Here is an 18,604-nt window from a genome sequence, read left to right on the forward strand (position 1 = left end):
TCACACATTGTTCCAAATAAGGAGTAGCTGTAAAAATGTGTTTCTTTTCCATCAGCGATTAAACGCATCTTGTCTGAGGAACACAGCTCCATGCCTTTGTGGTTATGTGCCCTTTTTAGTTATTTTTTTTTTCCCAGCATCCAAGCCTTGCCAGGTTTTGACCACCCAAGAGTGTTTTATGTTTGATAAGATGAGACAAGGTCACAGTCTGCAGCTAAGCAGCTCAAAAGCGGCATGGCTCTGCAGGGAGATGAATGCGGATGCACATCGAAGCCAGAGCAGGGAATCTGACAGCTGCTTGGAGCGATCTAAAAGAAATCGCCCATGTTTGCACATGATTTGCTCCAGCTTTGGATGTGTGACACCGACGCCGCTGTCACGCTGGACGGATACGAGGCTAAAACATTTTTTAGTGACCGTTTTTATCAAAGACGCTTCCAGATGTTAATTCAGAGCAATCTCGATTCTAACACAATAATGTTCATGTGGCATTATTACTACAGCGCTGCTCGAAGGCTCTGATCTCAGAAGGTACTGATTCATTTCTAAGATCAGACGGCGTCGATTTGTTTTCTACAGCAGCAGCTGTGCACTAATTCAAATCCCGGGTTTTATATGAACGCTATTGTTTCTATAGCAACGGCTAGTTCAAAGAGATTGTTGCTCTGTATAAACATAAACCTAAAAATAAACGTGTCGTTATTTAAAGAAAGAAAAATGTATCGCTGAAATGGGGAAGCTTTTTAAAAAAAAGTAGATGATGTTTATTCGACATTTAGGGAAGGAGTCTCTGGTGTGAATCAACATGATTTGCAGTTTGACACGTTTTTGTATTTTGTCTTATTAACTTAATAAAAAGCAAGTCTGAGGAAGAAACGATTGCTTATAGCTGCTAGTAACTAAAAAAAGGGTAAAAAGTGATAAATAAATAAAAAAAACAATCTGCTGTGGTTGGCATAATGCTATGGGTTAAGAGGAATAAAACACTGCAGGTTAGTGACTCGACTTCATCACGCCACCCGGTTGATTATTTTCCTATAACAGCATGTCGGCAGATATTTTCTTCCTAATTTAACGTGTGTGAGAGCGAGAGAGAGGAATGTTTTCAAGGAAGCGCTTGCGTAGACTTATTCATGCTTCATGCACGGCTAATTAGAGTGCTGGTGTTGTGTTCACGTGTGATAACAATAAAGGGCAGTAACCATGCTTTGTTCACAGCTATGCCCCTGGTCCCGTGCTCAGATAACTCCAGATAACTTCTCCAGCGTTAATGACAAGACTGGCGGGTGGCCTTTGCTATCAGTAGCTCACGAGCTTCTATAAAAAAGGTAAAAAAGAAAAGAACAAATCTTCTCCTTTCTGATGCCTGGAGTGCGAGGGGCAGGGAGGCACATGGAAGCATGGGCACCGGCTGCCTGATAACACACTGTTCTTCATTGCCATCTAATTAACTCTGGGTTCTGTTTACCCAAACTCGCCCAGCGTGGCGCAAACAAACTCTGTCTCTCTTCTCCGGCTTCTTTTTGCTCCTCGGTTTGCACTGTTTTTGCACGAAACCCACCGGTTTTTGCATGCCGCCATGCTATCTAGCAGCAGCACATGTTCACCCGACTCGACAGTTCGCACACGCGCCTGCTCAAGCTCCGTACACGTCCCTCACCGATTAAAGATGTAAAAACTTGTTTCAGAGAAGAAAGCAGCCTTTAAATATTTCACCTTGCATTCGTGCGCTCCTTGCTTGTTAGCTGTTTCCTAAACGAACGAGCCTCAAATTCCCTGACGCACTCGTACTCACCTCCCATTGGCCGTGCTGCGACTGGCTCTTCAGCTGAATCAGCCAATCATCATTGTCAGCCTCAGCACAGTGGTGCATGGTGATGATGACCGGCCGGGTGAGGAGAGCTCCTGGAGGCCCACAGCTCACCACTGGGCTCAGAACCGTCTGAGTGTCATCCACTGAAGGTCTGTACACACACACACACACACACACACACACATTTGATATGTCTTGGTCTGTCTTTTTAACTCTAATGTTCAGGTTTTAACCAACGTTTCTGCTATTTAAGTCATCACTGTTTTCACAATCACCCAAATCTCAGGTGGTGAAGGTCAGCAGAATCTTCACCAGTCCACTCGCACTTGTTAAGCAGACGCTATCTGCCCTCTTCTGCATACTAACTTTAACATTATTAAATCCATTCTCATTCATTTCCTGTAACAGCAGTTCTGACAGTAGTTCAGGCTGCTGACGCATCACAATAACGTGTAATTGCTTTAGAGGCTTTAGTGGATCTAGCTACTATAAACCATTACAGTTTTTCACAGATTTACACATGTAACTGTAGATAATGAAACGTACACTTTTTTGTAATAAATAAAATGTAAAGATGTAGTTTTTGATAAATTGCGGTGGTATCGCTGAATGTAAAGTTATACGAATCACAGCAGCGAGTTTTATTTCTTACTCATCACTTCAGCGATGTTTAGTTATGAGGATTTAAATCCCTCCTGATGGCAATATGCATTAATAGCAGAAAATTGTATTAGAAAAAGGAGGGATCATAAATGATTTTCATGTAGAGGAGTATTAAATGTATTCTGTATTCTATTTTGATTGGCTAACACTTTGTATTCTATTTTGATTGGCTAACACTCTGTATTCTATTTTGATTGGCTAACACTCTGTATTCTATTTTGATTGGCTAACACTCTGTATTCTATTTTGATTGGCTAACACTCTGTATTCTATTTTGATTGGCTAACGCTCTGTATTCTATTTTGATTGGCTAACACTCTGTATTCTATTTTGATTGGCTAACACTCTGTATTCTATTTTGATTGGCTAACACTCTGTAGTCTATTTTGATTGGCTAACAGACATTTCATTCCCTTGTGGTTTGTGTGGAATTGAACGTAGACAGTATCTATGCCGTGATTTAGTCATTTTTTTTTAATACTAAAATCATCTTCTCAACTTGAAACTTTATATATTGACTCAGTTTGTCTAACAAACATGACAAATTGTGTTTTCAAATCGTTTTTCTATAGCAGAGATTACTTTCAGGTCATTTCAGGGTCGTAATAAGCCTCAGCGGCCCTGAGAGAAATGGAGATTCGGCTACTGGAAACAGTAACTTGGACCACGGCTCTCATTATATTGTTTTGTCAGGGCCAAGCTGGAGGAGGTATTGGAAAATGAGCGGAGCATGGCAGGGGGTTCGGGGGGGGGGGAGCTGATGATTTCCCACAATCCTGTCCGGCTGCGCTGATGAATGTCAGAGAATACAGGAGTGTTTTGCTTGTGGCGTGATTGGTTAGGGACGTTACCTCATTGTCTCCTTCCTGTGCACCGTCACGTACATCTCATACACCCGTCCCTGAGGGATAGCACCCGCTGGCACCAACAAGCTCACGCCTGTGGGTGAGATACACACACACACACACACACAGAGCAACTGTCATCAAACTGTGACCTCTGCCACACATTGCCCTCTGCCAGGTCTTGTGTCTGCCAGTGCACACTACGGCGCCAGGCAAAGTGCAAAGAGCAAAGCCCTGTCAATGTCACACACTCACACACACACACACACACACACACACAGAGTCTGGGCCACACAGCACAGAGCCAGCTCCATGTGGAAATTCCCCGTTCAGGCTTGGATGTGACACCGTGGAGAGAGCTGATTTTCTCTGGCAAAGTGCTGCCTGCTTCCTGCTCTCACACAGCGTCACACACAGAGCAATTGATTTTTTTTTCCTTGTCCTTCTACTGAACTCTTCAAGGCTACACACTCAAAATGATTGAAAAGAACATAGAAAACTCCTAAAGAATGTCCCCTCGTTTATATACCTTATTACATCTTAGACAATGTGTAAATGGTTTCCAACACTCAGCGTTGAAATTAACGTTAAACTTGTCGTAAGTTTCAGTTGATTTCTCAATACACAAATACTTTCTAGTTTTATTTATCAGCTGAGCTGAAAACGTCAAAACTCCCACTGAGATTGGACTTGTTACGCCTTTTCAGTTCACTCCAGGCCGAGAGTTGGCGTGCTGCTGAAATATTCATCTGCTGAAACGTACAAGGATGCTGGGTGTCAATGAACAGAGGTGCCTTGGAGAAAACCCAAACGTTCTCAACCTGCAAAACATCTGTTTGCACATGCACTTCACGTGATGAAACCCATACATGCATCCTAGTACTTCAGAGAACCTTGGATGAGATTTTTATAGTCCAGTCGTGAGGAACGTGAGGAACAGCTGACACGTGTGATGATTTGAGCTACATTACACACTCGGTAAGAGCGCGCTGATCCAGCCCTGTTTCATAATGAATTAATGGCCAATTGTGGACTGACTTCCAAAGTGGGGGTAGACTGAGTGACGTGAGAACGATCACCCTTTTAGGCTTCAGTCTACTGAGCGTGCTAATCCCTTTAGATCATGCATATGCAGCATTAAGCCGCTTTGAGAGTCGTTCTGTTCCTCTCAGGGGAGCTGTAAAAAAAAGTTTCTATGATGGGGAGGATTTGGTATGCCTTTAGACATACAACTCCGAACTACTGACCTGGGGAGAGGGAGAGAGAGAGAGAGAGGGAGAGAGGGAGAGGGAGAGGTAGAGGGAGCGAGAGGGAGAGGGAGAGGGAGAGAGAGAGAGGGAGAGGGAGAGGTAGAGGGAGCGAGAGGGAGAGAGAGAGGGAGCGGGAGAGGGAGAGAGAGAGAGAGAGAGCTGAACACATCAAGCTGAGCACTGAGATAAGATAATGAGGCTCTGCGTCCAGCAGGACATGTCCTGCAGAACACAAGAAACACTACAATCTTTCTCATCGCAGATTCAAGCAGAATTGTTCTGCATTCCATTTACCTCTGATGTGGAAAATCTGAGATTAGAATTACATTATCTTCAAAGTAAAGGGGAAAAAACATATGCACATTCTATTTGTCTTTTGTTAGCAAAAAATAAGTACAATATGTTGATTGATCTAAAGTTAAACGCTCCTATATACAGTACAGTACAGCATGATGGGAACCTGAGGTCGAGGAGACGCACTCAAGTGGGAATTCTGAGATGAGGGGTGATGTCTTTGGGTATTCTATAGTCGAAAGTTTAAAAATGTCTTGTTTATCAAGGAATTAATCGATATCTCAGAAACGATTTGCAAGAACATTCGTTTTTTTTTTTTTACGTCTTTTACGACTAATCCGACATTCTAATGTAATGTAAATGATGTAACGTTCTGTTTGGCTCCAAATCACACAAATAGTGAAGAGTTACTGCAGTGAAACAAGAATTACATTTAAAATTTCAACAGCGATATTATGTGAAATTATGTGAAATGTTATTGACTTAAAAAGAAAAATTCCCATAAATTACATCCATGAATAAAACTAGACATTGAATTAAGACAAAAGTTATGACCCTCTATAAAAGGAGGATAAGTTAGTGCATGGCTATGGTAGCTGACTTTGCTGCAGTGGCTGAGCTATATTTATTGGAAGTTTGAAACGTGGATCTCTTTCACTGTTTAGTCGTCATTTTCTCATTTAATGGGTGTCACTGTGTGATGCGACTAAATCTTTATGATCTGTGCCTTTACAGCTGTCTGGCAAGTATCAACGTACACAGCAAGTTAGTGTAAAGTAAATCTGAACTTTTTGATGTAAATCTGGCAGCAATATTTAGTTCAGTTGGGCCTACAAATACATTAACTATAACAAAAGATAAATGATGAATGAGTGATGATGAACTGGATTGTGCTTGTCAAAAATAACGTGTGAACGCTAGCACTGCAGGGTTAGCTGGCTCCTCATCCTGCGGAAGGCTTACGGAGATCCCTGGCACCCTTCCACCCTCTGCCTTGTATCTGACTGGTGTAAGCCTTGATAAATAGCACCTCAGGCTGTGTGTGTACACACAGCAGCTCATTTCTCTTTACACATGCCTATATGAGTGTCAGAATGGGACTCGGGCCCTAAATCGATCAGCTCTCTTTGAAGCAGACACTGTGGCGGAATGAAGTTTACAATCTCCAGACTGAAGACTCTTTGTGGACTCTGGCAATGTTTTATTAAATTGCTGAAAGCTGCCTGTAACCTGTGTTTGTAGGTCTGGCTGTAAGTCGTACAGAGCCTCTCCGTCAGCAGCACTCGATGCGGCCTGTTCTTCATTAAACTTTTTAGCATCAATCAGTGGCTGGCAGCACCTGGGCTACCACAATCCAGACTGTAAGTGCTGACACTCGCATATACACTAAACACTACTGGATCACTTCAAGATGTGCACCAGAAGCTCACGTGGTGGAAATGCAGTGCAAATTCATGACATCAGGAAATTCACAAATAATACTGAAGTGCCTGACTGTTTAGAGTCATTTTAAATAGTTTTTTGGTTTGTTTATTTTTAGGGTAATGGGTATTTTTTAAAATAGACAGAAAAGATAAATCCTTTGAATATATTTTTTTTAAAAGTCCTAAAGTCATGATTAACTAATTAAAGCTCACTGGTCTAAAGGTTGATTAATTTTTTTTTTTATCTCCCATCATGTTCTTCACTGTTTATGTGATGTGATTATCTACACCAGTACATCACTACTTTCCACCCCTCACCCACCTGAGTTGGGCACAATGAGGTGCCCTCCGAGGGAGTTGAAGGAGCCAAAGGCGGTGCAGGACGGGTCTCGGGAGCGCACCAGGCTCTGAGTGCGACGTCCCATGGTGTCACTGTCGATGAGCGAGTGTGCCAGCTTGGGAGAAAGTTTGGACGAGAAGTCAGAAAGCTCGTCCTGTGGCGTCACCGTGCCGGACGAGTTGTACACTTTGATCTTCAGGTTGGGCAGGGGGTCGAGCAAAGGAGAGTTAGTCATGGGGATTTTGTCAGCCACATCATGGAGGGCGTAGACAGGACCACGGTACATGGCCGCCGCCGAGGTCAGGTCAGGGGGTGCGGTAAGGAGATCAGCTTAAAGAAAAGAGAGGTAACAATTTAAGCTTAGGTCACATACAAACTTCTTTCTTTGTGGTATGTAACAAAGCACTTGATTATTTATCAATTTATCTGTTTCATTTGCTCATTTTAAAGGAGTCTCCAGTGTTTGCACAGTCTAGTGTCTTGTCAGTAGTGGTTGTACATCATTTGGGAAAATCAACATAGAAGCTAGAGTCAGTAATTATTTTTTGGTGTACATAGTAAAATGGGAAATTGGAGTGCAGTGTAAAGTTGGAAAAAAACAATATTTTCCACTTTCACTAAGAAGGTACAATGAATTATTTTGCCCTGAAGAGAAATACTGATGTGTGCTCCAATGCGAGCTTCTCCCTACAACTGCACCACGTTCCACAGACACACAAAGTCACTGTTTGTCTCGTCCTCACTCCTCCACGTCTCTAAAGCAGGTGAAGCTCCTGTGAGGGTTCTTTAGAGCTCCAGGTTGGAGTTTTGGGTGTTGTGCTCCGGGCAGCAGATGGCATCCTTATTAATGAGTTAATCCCTTCGCAGGTACAGATGAATATGCGTGGGTGTGCTGAGCGGGAGTGGCGGCCATGCTGAGCGCTCTTCCTCCTCACAGCCCTCTCCTCACACATACACACTTCATTCCTGTGCCTGTGCCTCCATGACAACAATTACAGCAACCTGATGGGTGCTACACTAAGTGTTAAGTGGAGGTCTTGTGGAGAACACACTCGCACACCACTTCCACATCGCGCTTGTCTCAAGTTTCTCAAGACTTCTAATGCACAGCATCTTGTTCACAAGTTGTTTCTGCAACTAAGTTTGCTAATTACGATCCCTTATGTTTGCCACTCCGCCCGGATGCCGCGGGCAGAAGGCAAGTCAGAAGAATGCAGAGCCCTCATATTTAGTTCGGACTGCTTACATTCCTCTGTGTTTACCTCGTTTCCACAACACCTTTCAGTCGGCTCGGCGTGGATGATATCTAATTATCATTGAACGTGCCGTGCAAGCGGAGCTAATTATGGCTTCATGATAACTTGCAGATTGCCTTCACATCAAAGTGACAAGCATTCTAATGGTGTCTTGGCAGAAACATCACCTACATGCCTTTTCCCTCCACCCCTTTTCATTCTTTCTTTTGTGCTTTCCCGACACCGTGGAAGGGGAAAAACAGTCTGAATTATGAATGTGTGTCATCACGGCTCCCGGGTGAGGCTTCTGACACATATCAATTCTCAATCTGCTACTGTCATCTCCTTCACAGCGTCTGCATTCATCACACTACAAGTTCCTTTTTTTGCATGAAGGTGGCAATGAGAAAATGTCAAAATGTTTGGGAATGGACAGCACAGAAACTTTCGCAACTTAATATAATATCATACCATATGAAATAAACTGGTTCATATGGTATGATGTTAAGACAGATCTTCTCGTCTGTCTTACCTGTGCGAGCCGTCTTGATGCTGACTGGTTGGAAGCCACCGTTGAGAGCAGAGGAATCGATAATGTCCGAGTCGAAGTCGCGGTGGTTCTTGCGGTAAACGAAGAGGGCCACGATGACGGAGATGACTAAGCACATGATTACGGCGATGACAATGCCCACATAGAGAGCCACGTCGTCTGTGCTTGGGGCAGCTGTTGGCACAAAAAAGCAACAACAAAAGACAGAAAGAAAAAGAAAAAGATAAATCCCAAAGGCTTTGCACTAAAAGGCTATGGACATTAAAAACAAGTCATCGCTGATTGATAGCACTTTCATTAAAACTATGTCAAATTAGGAAGGAGATGCTGTCTGGGTGCCAATATCCTGTTCACAGATAGCTGGGGATATTAATAAATGCAGGACTTCATTACCTTCTACTGAGTGAACGGCACTTCCTGACTGGAATTCAAAAGAACTCATTTAAGATCAGTGAATGAGGTGTTGTGTATACAGCAGGTAGAAAGTATTGAGAAATGAAAACCTAGATGGCTTCTGTCTGTCATAAATCTGGCCATATAAAAGAGTCAGCTTGCTGAGTCTATGGCAGACACATACAGTATGAGTCATACCAAAAGTGTGTTTTCAAGGTGCAGTTTGCAGTTTTTAAAAGTGTTTCCAAGACTGCAATGATCAAATCAATTCACCTTAGAAAACCTGAGATTTGAAATACTGCCATATACTTTATCATATACTTATCATTATCATCTTGTCTTTTGATTTTTTTTTTTTCTGGCCCTGAAATCATCCCCAGCTTGAACTGAACCTTTGTAAAACAAACTGTTGCCGTCCATATACTGTATTTTCAACAATATACTGTATTTGCAATGCAAATTCTATTCACCTTTCAAACAGCACAGGACTATATAATGAAATCCTGCTTCTTTAGAGGATAAAGAAAATACGGATTAAAGTGAATGTACAGCACATTAAAGAGAAAGGTTCTCAGAGGCCAATGTGCATTTAACAGACAATAAGTAAACAAAGAGCAAGCACTATGTAAGCGGTAAGCACATGGATGACTCTTGTGGTAAACAAAGAGTGCTGTGATGATGAGGATGATTGAGCGTGTCATGCTATTGGAAAACATAACTAACGAGAAGTTGATTCTTTTCCTATAACAGCATGAATCACAATGTTCTTTTTTTAAATTAGATTTTTTATTCAATTAAAAATCAATGAGGAATAATTCATAATAAACGGCTCCTCCAGAAAAACGTGACTCAAGGCAGAAATGTGGCTGAAAAATGATAAATTCCGCAGCTGTAGGTATTGGCTCTGATTTAGCAGCCTCGTGCAGTTTCTCTAGAAAGAGCCACATGTCTCCCAAACTCACTCCATCACTTTGATTTCACTGCTAAAATCTAGAAATAACCCCATGTTTCATATTCCACCCCTCTCTCTTTTTCTATTCTCTATTGTTTCTTTCCAGCTGCAAAAATCTATTACTGATTATACGGGGCCGGGGCCTGCAGCTACGCGTCTGCTGACAAGCCGTCATTAGGGCTAACGCCAGGCGTACGTCTCCATTGAGAAGGCACTTTTGTCCTTGCGATAATTGTGATAAATGTGATTCAGCGTCAAAGCCACCTGTCAAGTGAGGGGAACGAGTCCACTTCTAAAGGTGTTCAAATGCCATGGGGTAACAAGAACAGCTCTTTTCCCAGAACACGGAGTGCTGCCGATGCCTACATGAAGGGCTATTGATTCCTCCATCAACCTTAAATGGGACATAATCAACCCCTCGTGTGTGGCAGGGAAAGGCTGAATGGATTCATGTGCCCAATTCTCTTATTTATGCTCACACCAAGCTCAGGAGCGGAGCGCAGGATTGTGGGAGAGCATAAATTAGCTGAGCACTTAAACGGTAACTGCTACTGTGTCAATATCTGTAGTTGTATACATGACCACTAGGTGGCAGTAGCAACCATAAAAGCAGATTTTTTACAGTTTTATTTAAGAATGTTGCATATCTTCATCATACATTTCAAACATGCTCGTTGTCCTTTAATCCATGCTTCCTGCAAATGCGTAACGGTGCGTTGCGACCAAGCCGTAATAGAAAACTTGGAGTGCTGGATGAATACATTTGGTTAACATTTAGAGTAGATGACAAGAGCTCTCATTCGCATCTTCTATCACTGGTCTTATTTTAACCTCTCAAGGCTGCTCGGATTCTCTATTAATTAAAGCTCTTGTGGCAAAGAAAAGGGACGGCGTTCTGTGTGTGGGTGGGTGTTCGCATTGTTAGCCCTTTTTGGGAAAAAAAAGAAAGTCAATGTGAGTACGAACATCTCACTGGTCCTCTCTGGATTTAATCACTGTGACATTCTAAATTAATCTTTACTAATGGGAACCTTGCCCTCTAAACCTGTCTGCTGTGTGACCTCTCACTCTCACTCACGCTCGCTCTTTGGACCTTACACGGTTACAGACTCGATCGGATACGGATCAAATTAATCGTATGCCGAATCCTGTGGCAATCTTTTCACAGAGAGTTGTCTGGAAACAGGCTCTATGATGGCATGGATAAAGGTGCTTGTGAGTCTCTGCTCCTGACTCATGGTGCTGATTTGGTCACGGGATACAGCAGGAACTGATCTCATCGATCGCCCTGTGATCTCAGTAAGCCGCTGAAGGTGACGAGAGGGGTGTTGATTATCTGCCAGATTTTAAGCCTAAGAAGTCCGACACCTCCTGTGGAGATTATCCAATGAAGCGCGAGTCACGTCTGGGTTATGAGGAAGCTTTTTTGAGATGCGCAAATCTGATCCATTCTAAAGACTGAAATGCTTTGTATTATTAATACACTCCTGTTGTTCAGTAGCCCTTACACCTCTTCCTTGTTTTCTTTGTTTTTTTTTAGATATCAGATTAAGTAGCTCAAATCCCAGCCCAGTTTAGAGAGAGAGAGAGAGAGAGAGAGAGAGAGAATTAACATGTTTAGATTATGATCTGAATTCAACCTTGCTGCAAAACCTCACAGTGGTTATTTAACGTATATATCTCTTCAGCCCGGCAATCTTCCACGCATACGTCTGATGATAAAAGAGCCAAAGACTTCAGGGTAAAGGCTTTGGAGGTGGTTGAGAATGTATCGCTTAGATTAATACATTTCTTTGAACATGAGTGATTGCAGGTAGAGGCAGAAAGAGAAATAATAGTCTGGAAATGAAAAAAAAACAAACATAAAAACAATAAGGTTATTGAGCGGTTGGCTCCTGAGTGTGTATGTGTGAGGATGGTGAAAGAGTCTGCTCATCTTCCTCAGTCAGTGATCACAGCAGCCGAGTGTGAAAGAGGCACGCAGTGCAGCAACCACTGCCCCCAGGCGAAAGAGAGAGAGAGAGAGAGAGAGAGAAAGAGAGAGAGAGAGAGGCTGGAGAATTCTATCACTCTATTAACACATTCAGTGGATGAAACAAATGCAAAAGGTGAGATGAAGCAGAGTCGGTGAGACGTTGAGTGAAAAAGAAAAATATGAGTAAATATAGAAAGAAGGAGGTGAATAGGATTTTTTTTTTTTTTTTGGAAAAAAAATTAAATCAAAACTCACATGAATATCCATAATCATCACTCTTGCCTTTTGGTTCAGAGGACTTCTGATATAGGGAACCTTCAGGGAGGGGAAAAAAAGGGAATGGGGGGGTGAAAAAAAAAAAATCAAATTTAACACAACTTCGATCGAACAAAGCTCAGACACGGAAACAAAGGCAAGAGTAATGGTGATGCAAAACAGCCATCCTTCTCCATTTGGTGTCACTTTGGACTGTCTCTCTGCTCGTGCTCTCCAGACGGATGAGGGCCGGGCAGTGAGCGGTGGGGGGTTTGGGGGGTGGTGTGTGAGAGTGCGCCAATGTCACCATCCGTCAGGCACGTTTTAGTGCTTCATTAGGACTAATGATCGCACGCAATGGATTGTCTTAAGCTGATAAACAGTCTCTGAGTCAATGAGTCAAAGGCACTTAGGGCCCAACATCTGCCAAGGAGGCCCTGAGAAATATCTCTCTCTCTCTCTCTCTCTCTCTCTCTCTCTCTCTGTCTCTCACTGCGTGGAGGTGGACGCCATTAGCACATGGGCCTCTCACTAATGTAGCATGCTGGAAAGGGTGCTAAATCAAATCGGTGCTGACTAGAACAGGCAAGCGATGGGGCCTGACAAGCTCAGGAGCTACATCAACCCAGAGAGAGCAAGATGCTCGGGGATGCTTCTATATTATACAGATTAAGATATTTTAATAAAAATAATGGACACAATGCAAAATAAAGTGACATGAGAAACTGTGGGGAAAAAAAGCCCTTTTGTCCGGATGCAGAGACAGAGAACGGCAGGTTGATATATCGACAGACGGAGTAATCGATCGCTTGACGGATGTTGAATTCACTGCCATGTAATCAAACATAAAGCAGCAAAGGCACACGGTAAACTTTAGCGAGAGGATGAGAAAGGAGACAGAATGAGTTCGAGAAATAGAGAAGTGGAAAACAGAGATGTTGGATATGGGATGAATGATATGACTTATGACCAAAACATATATCTTACACGCTGTGTGAAGTCAGACTCCAGTGAGAGATCATCAGCTTTTCTTTTTTGCTCCTTTTTTTTTTTTTTTTTTTTGCGGCCAAAGCAGCTGTGTACACATCATCTATTTCTCACATCATGACATCATGCAAGAGACAGGGAAGTGAAAAGTGTCTCACGGGAGATTAGGAAAGACCTTCAATGGACACGTCTTTCTAAACTATAAACTGAAATCAATTATGCTACAAATGAAAAAAAAAAAAAAAGGTTTTAATAACAACTTGCCACAAAAACAGCTTCAATGCACCTCGTTATCGATTCTACTAGAGAACGTGGCATATCATTTCACACTCTTTACATCACTCGGTAAGAACCCGTGCACTGTGGAATGGGGGCGGAGTCATTCTGTAAGACATGACATCATGGGATGACCAGTCAGGAGAAATTTGTACTGATTTGCAGTAACTGTAATATATAAGTGCTGCCCCCCCTCCATACTATACTTAGTATAGTAGTGTATACAGTACGTAATTATATTTGATACATTTTATTGTGTATATTAAATATATGATCATACCGCAGTTCTGCTGTGTGCTTCTTGATTCTGATTGGTCAGAAGGTGTCGATTAACATTCTATAAAAGCGGCTCTGCCAGTAGTTCTCATTAACCCAGGGACTCTCCACATGAATTTGTTGATATTTGAATGGTGTCTGTGTGTTTGTTTAACCTTTACAGAAGGAGTCTCCAGTGTCAGCAATCGTTTGTTACGGTACGTTTCAAGGACAGGACTTGTTTTGTCTTTATATCATCATGAGAACTTCGAAAAAAGACAAAGGATATTGAGGGAGCAATGGTTTATAGCTGCTACAGCAAAAGCGGTATCAGGCAGTAGCTTGTTCCGTAGATGATTTCTGCTATTATAATAAGCTCATCAACCTCAGGTACGTATGAGTAACAAAAGCAGTGTTTGGAATCAGCAGCATTGCATCACCCTGTTGTTCATTATTTTCCAATAACAGCACACCCCCCATGTGGTTTAGTGCCTTGCTGGTAAACAGATTTTCATAACAGTTTGCCTTTAATATGATATTCATCAGTATAAAACATCAGCTCAACTTGCATAGAAAACAAAAACCTCTGCAATATAGACAGAGAAACAGGAGGATTTTCTGTACTGTACATTTCTGCTGCAGCTGCAGTGCTTGAGAATAAGCTTGTATTTGCCCTTGTGTTCGTGTCTGTCTTGCCCTTTCTGCAAGATCGATATGTCAAGAAAATGTCATTTGTCTGTGGGTTGAGTAATCAAAGCCCTCAACAGGAACATCATAACAAACACAGACTGCTGAAAAAGCACAAAAAAAAAACCCCCATCGGTCTGAGCGGGAAATCTAAAGCAGATATTTTAGTCTATATATCAGAATAACAGGACCGTGCATGCTATTTGACCCGAAACACAACAATCCAAGAGCAGATCTCAATAACACCTCGTTTGTGAGGCTTACAAGCAATCTGGATGCGCAGAAGTGATTTCTGGGAAGAGGAAATGTAAAATTGTACATAAGTGATTTGTAGGACTAGTGAAGGCTTCTGTTGAGGGTGAGATCAGGGTCCGTCTGGAGCAGTGTGAGTTCACATATCTCACACACACACACAGAAAAAAACCCTATTCGCAATGATATCTGCAATAATGTGAGCTTTTAGAGAATGTGGATTTCTCCTAAATGCACAGTGAAACGGTCATTAGCATGGACATAAGTGGTTTCACCCTTTTAACTCGGGGAGAGAGGGAAAAAAAATCAATCAGGGGAAGTGAGCCTAAATCTATATCGTTATGGGTTTTATATTCTCCACAAACTGGTCATCAATCTGACATAGAACTAATGCTTTCGAAAAAAAAAATAAAAATAGTAGAACTGACAGAGCAGAGGAGAGGATCGTACACCCTACAGATCTCACATCTTCATACTCAGGCTGCATTATTTCTCTTTCTTTTTGGATGATTACGGAGTTATCGATCCGCCAAGATTCCTCTAATCAATAGGGTCATTAATATCGTCTCATTTACATGTAGAGGCTTTACGAATTAAACTGACATCATTAATTGGATTTTGTAATGTCATTAGTGTAATTCAGGGTGTACTTTTAATCAATCGGATTTTGATCGTGGTAATAATTAAAGTGCAAAGTACAAACGAGCAAAACTTGAATAAATAATACGAAACTAAAAGTGCTTTCAAAGTCATCGCCGTCTCATGTATCGAATCCGCTTTCAGACCAAGATACCGAGTGTACGGCTGGGAAATGTGACTGTGGTATCAGTATCATGATAAATTACACCGCAGTGTGATGTTCAGACAGTAGAATCTATTTAGCATTAACTGTTGTTGTCCTGTGATGGACCAACGTCCCGTTCAGGATGCGTTCCCAATGTACTTACCAATTTCTTTAAAAACAAAACGTCTCAAAATGTGGCTCTGTTGTTTTTCTGGCACATAGTACCGTTTTTCTGATCACAAGAAATTATGCAAATACAATTCACAGAGTGTGTGTTTTTTTTTTTTTTTCCCTAAACGCCAGAAGACCTATGAGATCAGATTAAATTTTAAAATAAATATAATTTCTTTTTATATTGTAAGCGCAACATATATATTCAATATAATATAAGCCCACAAAATTGTTTACTATATACAGCCACATATAATATATATGTAAAAAGTTTTTTTTATTTTATTTATATATATATATATATATATATATATATATATATATATATATATATATATATATAGACATTTCCTTTGCAAAACACATTCTGATTTGAAAATTATTACAGAGCACTAAAAGAAAAAACTTTTTTTTCATTAAGTTTTAAAACACTGGAAGTCTGCAGTCATCTTGTCAGTCCTTATATAACTAACTCAGCCAAAAAAAAAAAAAAAAGAAAGAGATGTAAAAATCAAGATCAAGACTTTGGGCATGACTCCTCCTTGGCCTCTCTGGCTCCTTTCTGTCTCGCTTGCTGAATTTCGTGGTTTTTAAATTAGACTCCGGATCATAGTAATCACAGATGCTTAGCATTTCTGAAACTTCTTTCTAAGTACAGTATAATCACTTATCGTTATTTTTAAATATAGCTCCTGAATGGTGGGTCTGTGATAGGGGTAATTACTTTCCGCATTGCAGCGTAGGCAGAGCCGTGATTTAACGCTCCTGTGTTCTATATTTAGTTTCCCTGCTTTGGTTTGACTAAACAAAGGTTTGTAATGTTTTGTTTTCTGGCTACGGATCATTTATCTATCCCACATCCAATATCTATAGATCTGCTTTATTGTTAGTGGTAGAGAAAAAAAAAAAAACACAAGGAAATGAGAAATGAACGATAAGCATGGTTTAATAGACTTGAAAGAGAAATATATAGTCTGAAGAAAGCAAGCTGAGATTACTGATGTTACTCACTCTGCATGCACAGGCCATCGGTACAGTTCTTGGATTGGAGCACCATGCCCTCGCAGTCCTTGCCGCCATTTTTCGGAGCCGGTGCGGTGCACTCTCTCCTCCTCCAGTGGGTGCACTCTGTCCCACATGTTGACCATTTACTCCATTCTGTCCACAAACCGTCCACTGGAAATGCAGCGAGAGAATGTGTGCTAATGATGGAGCCACAACCACAACTCTGAGCTTCAAGCAGCATAATGGTAGGACTCGAGATCTCATAACTACACTCTTCTAAGGCTTCCTTAGATAGTTAAAAGGACTTGCTACAGTATAGGGAATCTCATAGAGAAACCTTGTCATGGTCTGTCAAGGGTTCTACACATTATCTTGTTCTCTCGGGCTCTTGATTTAACCTTTTTTGTCTAAGAGTCCACGGTGTGTACCGATGAATCAGCAAGCATGTTAAATTTGAAGAAGATCTGAAACACCGATCGACTCCAAAATAATCATGTTAGTAAATTTGGCAGCATTTTCAGCTAATCAACTAGTTTTCGGTTTCTGTTATGTGGAAATAAAAACAACCGTTATGGATCATCAACACTGAACACACTGAAGCAGTCCAATTTTGGTCTAAACTTCAAGCAACAGCTTGTATATTTCTCTAAAACTGTAGTCAGTTCATAGTGTACAGTGGTGGAAATCACTTTCCACTAGGCACACATATATGAAGTATGAACACATTATTCAGAATGAGCAAATAATGTGTTCTAAACCTGATCTCACTGTGAGTTCCACAGAGTATCAGAGGCCTAAATTGAGACGCAACAAAAGAACTGAGCACAAGCTGTAGCTTTTAACTTTCAAGCAGGAACTAGGTACGATCGGGTACGAAGCACAGAAAGCAAACAAAGTCTCCATGCGTCAAAATTAAGGTACAACATTCATTCACTCATGCTTAGTAATTGTCTGTTTATTGTGATTTACAATAGGCTACTAGTTTGTTTATATTTTGCCACATAGTACTAAATATGGTACAAAATATAACAGAGTGGTACATACAAAAATAATAACTGTGTGGTTTTGAAAAACAATTTAAATAACATCTCAACTTCAGTGGGGTTGTGGTGGTTTCTGTCCTCTAACGGATTGGGATGAATTGTGCCTAGTAAGAGATGGGCTCCTCTAGGGTAGGAATAAATAAGGGACATCTAATAAGGGATCTCTTTATATGAGCTTTATATATATATATATATATATATATATATATATATATATATATATATATATATATATATGTGTATATATATCAGGAAGGAATCTGATGTTACTTCAAGATTTCCACTCTGGATTGGTTCAAAACATCCAATCCCCAATAGACAGAAACCCATCGATATTTGGGGATTATTGGGAATGGTACCTGGACATAAAGGGTTGCAAGCCAGTTTCTGGATGGCTTGGCCTTCACAGATGGCTCCCCCGTTGAGGGGCGCTGGGTTGGTGCAGCTCCGGGTCCTCTTCTGGAAGCCTTTCCCACAGCGACTGTTACACACCGACCACTCGGTCCATGTCGACCAGCCTCCGTTCACTACCAGAGCAAAAAACAGCAAGAACCAAAAGTTTCAATGGATAAACTTTAAACGCTTGGCAGTATCAAAAAAATTTCCATTTGCTTTTCATTATGCATTTTTTTCCTTTGGTGAGAACAGAGAAAGAAGACAGAGAATGTTTTCTGTTGCAGTGGCTATTTATGTACGATTGCCATGGCTCCTGAGACAATGGCAAAATCCATCTCACTCATCACAGCTCAAGAGACTGCGGCTGGGAAACACATTGCGGCTTTGGACTTCTAATGACTTGGCTTTTTCTTCACAATGTGAGAAGTAATGTGCTTCTGAGTAAACTGGAATAAGAGACTTGAAGAAGCCAAAGCAGAGCAGTTTTTTTTTTTTTTGTTAAATCCTTGGTTTCTCTTTTTTTCTCTTTTTTTCTCTTTTCTTCAGAAGCTTCTTCTTGTGGTTGGGCTAGAACTTCTGTAAGTCTGATCTTCCCTCCTGCTGTTCCTGGTCTAATCAGAAGATGAGACTTTCCACTCCTTATCTTGACCGGATTTAGCTCTGGTCTCTCCGGAACACTGCAGACATGCCTTACGACATGGGCACTGCTGGAAGACTGATTGTGGGGCATTCTTTGGAGGATGAGCCGACTTCAAAGCC

At 41.3% G+C, this 18,604-nt stretch overlaps 1 protein-coding gene across 2 annotated transcripts in view; it reads right to left on the reverse strand.

Moving 5' to 3' along the window:
• The window catches only part of unc5cb (unc-5 netrin receptor Cb), a 141,041-nt gene that overhangs the window by 12,467 nt on the left and 109,970 nt on the right, over positions 1 to 18,604 (reverse strand). Inside the window, exons 6-12 of one of the 2 annotated variants that reach the window (XM_060895586.1) lie at positions 17,809 to 17,976; positions 16,413 to 16,577; positions 11,990 to 12,049; positions 8,397 to 8,588; positions 6,612 to 6,959; positions 3,328 to 3,415; positions 1,796 to 1,964 (exon numbers count right to left, since the gene is read on the reverse strand). In XM_060895586.1, coding sequence (XP_060751569.1) covers positions 1,796 to 1,964; positions 3,328 to 3,415; positions 6,612 to 6,959; positions 8,397 to 8,588; positions 11,990 to 12,049; positions 16,413 to 16,577; positions 17,809 to 17,976 — 1,190 coding nt within the window. The remainder of the gene's footprint in view (positions 1 to 1,795; positions 1,965 to 3,327; positions 3,416 to 6,611; positions 6,960 to 8,396; positions 8,589 to 11,989; positions 12,050 to 16,412; positions 16,578 to 17,808; positions 17,977 to 18,604) is intronic. The other variant, XM_060895587.1, reaches the window with a different exon arrangement.

This window comes from Tachysurus vachellii, chromosome 20, assembly GCF_030014155.1.
Source record: "Tachysurus vachellii isolate PV-2020 chromosome 20, HZAU_Pvac_v1, whole genome shotgun sequence".
Classification (NCBI taxonomy): Eukaryota; Metazoa; Chordata; class Actinopteri; order Siluriformes; family Bagridae; genus Tachysurus; species Tachysurus vachellii.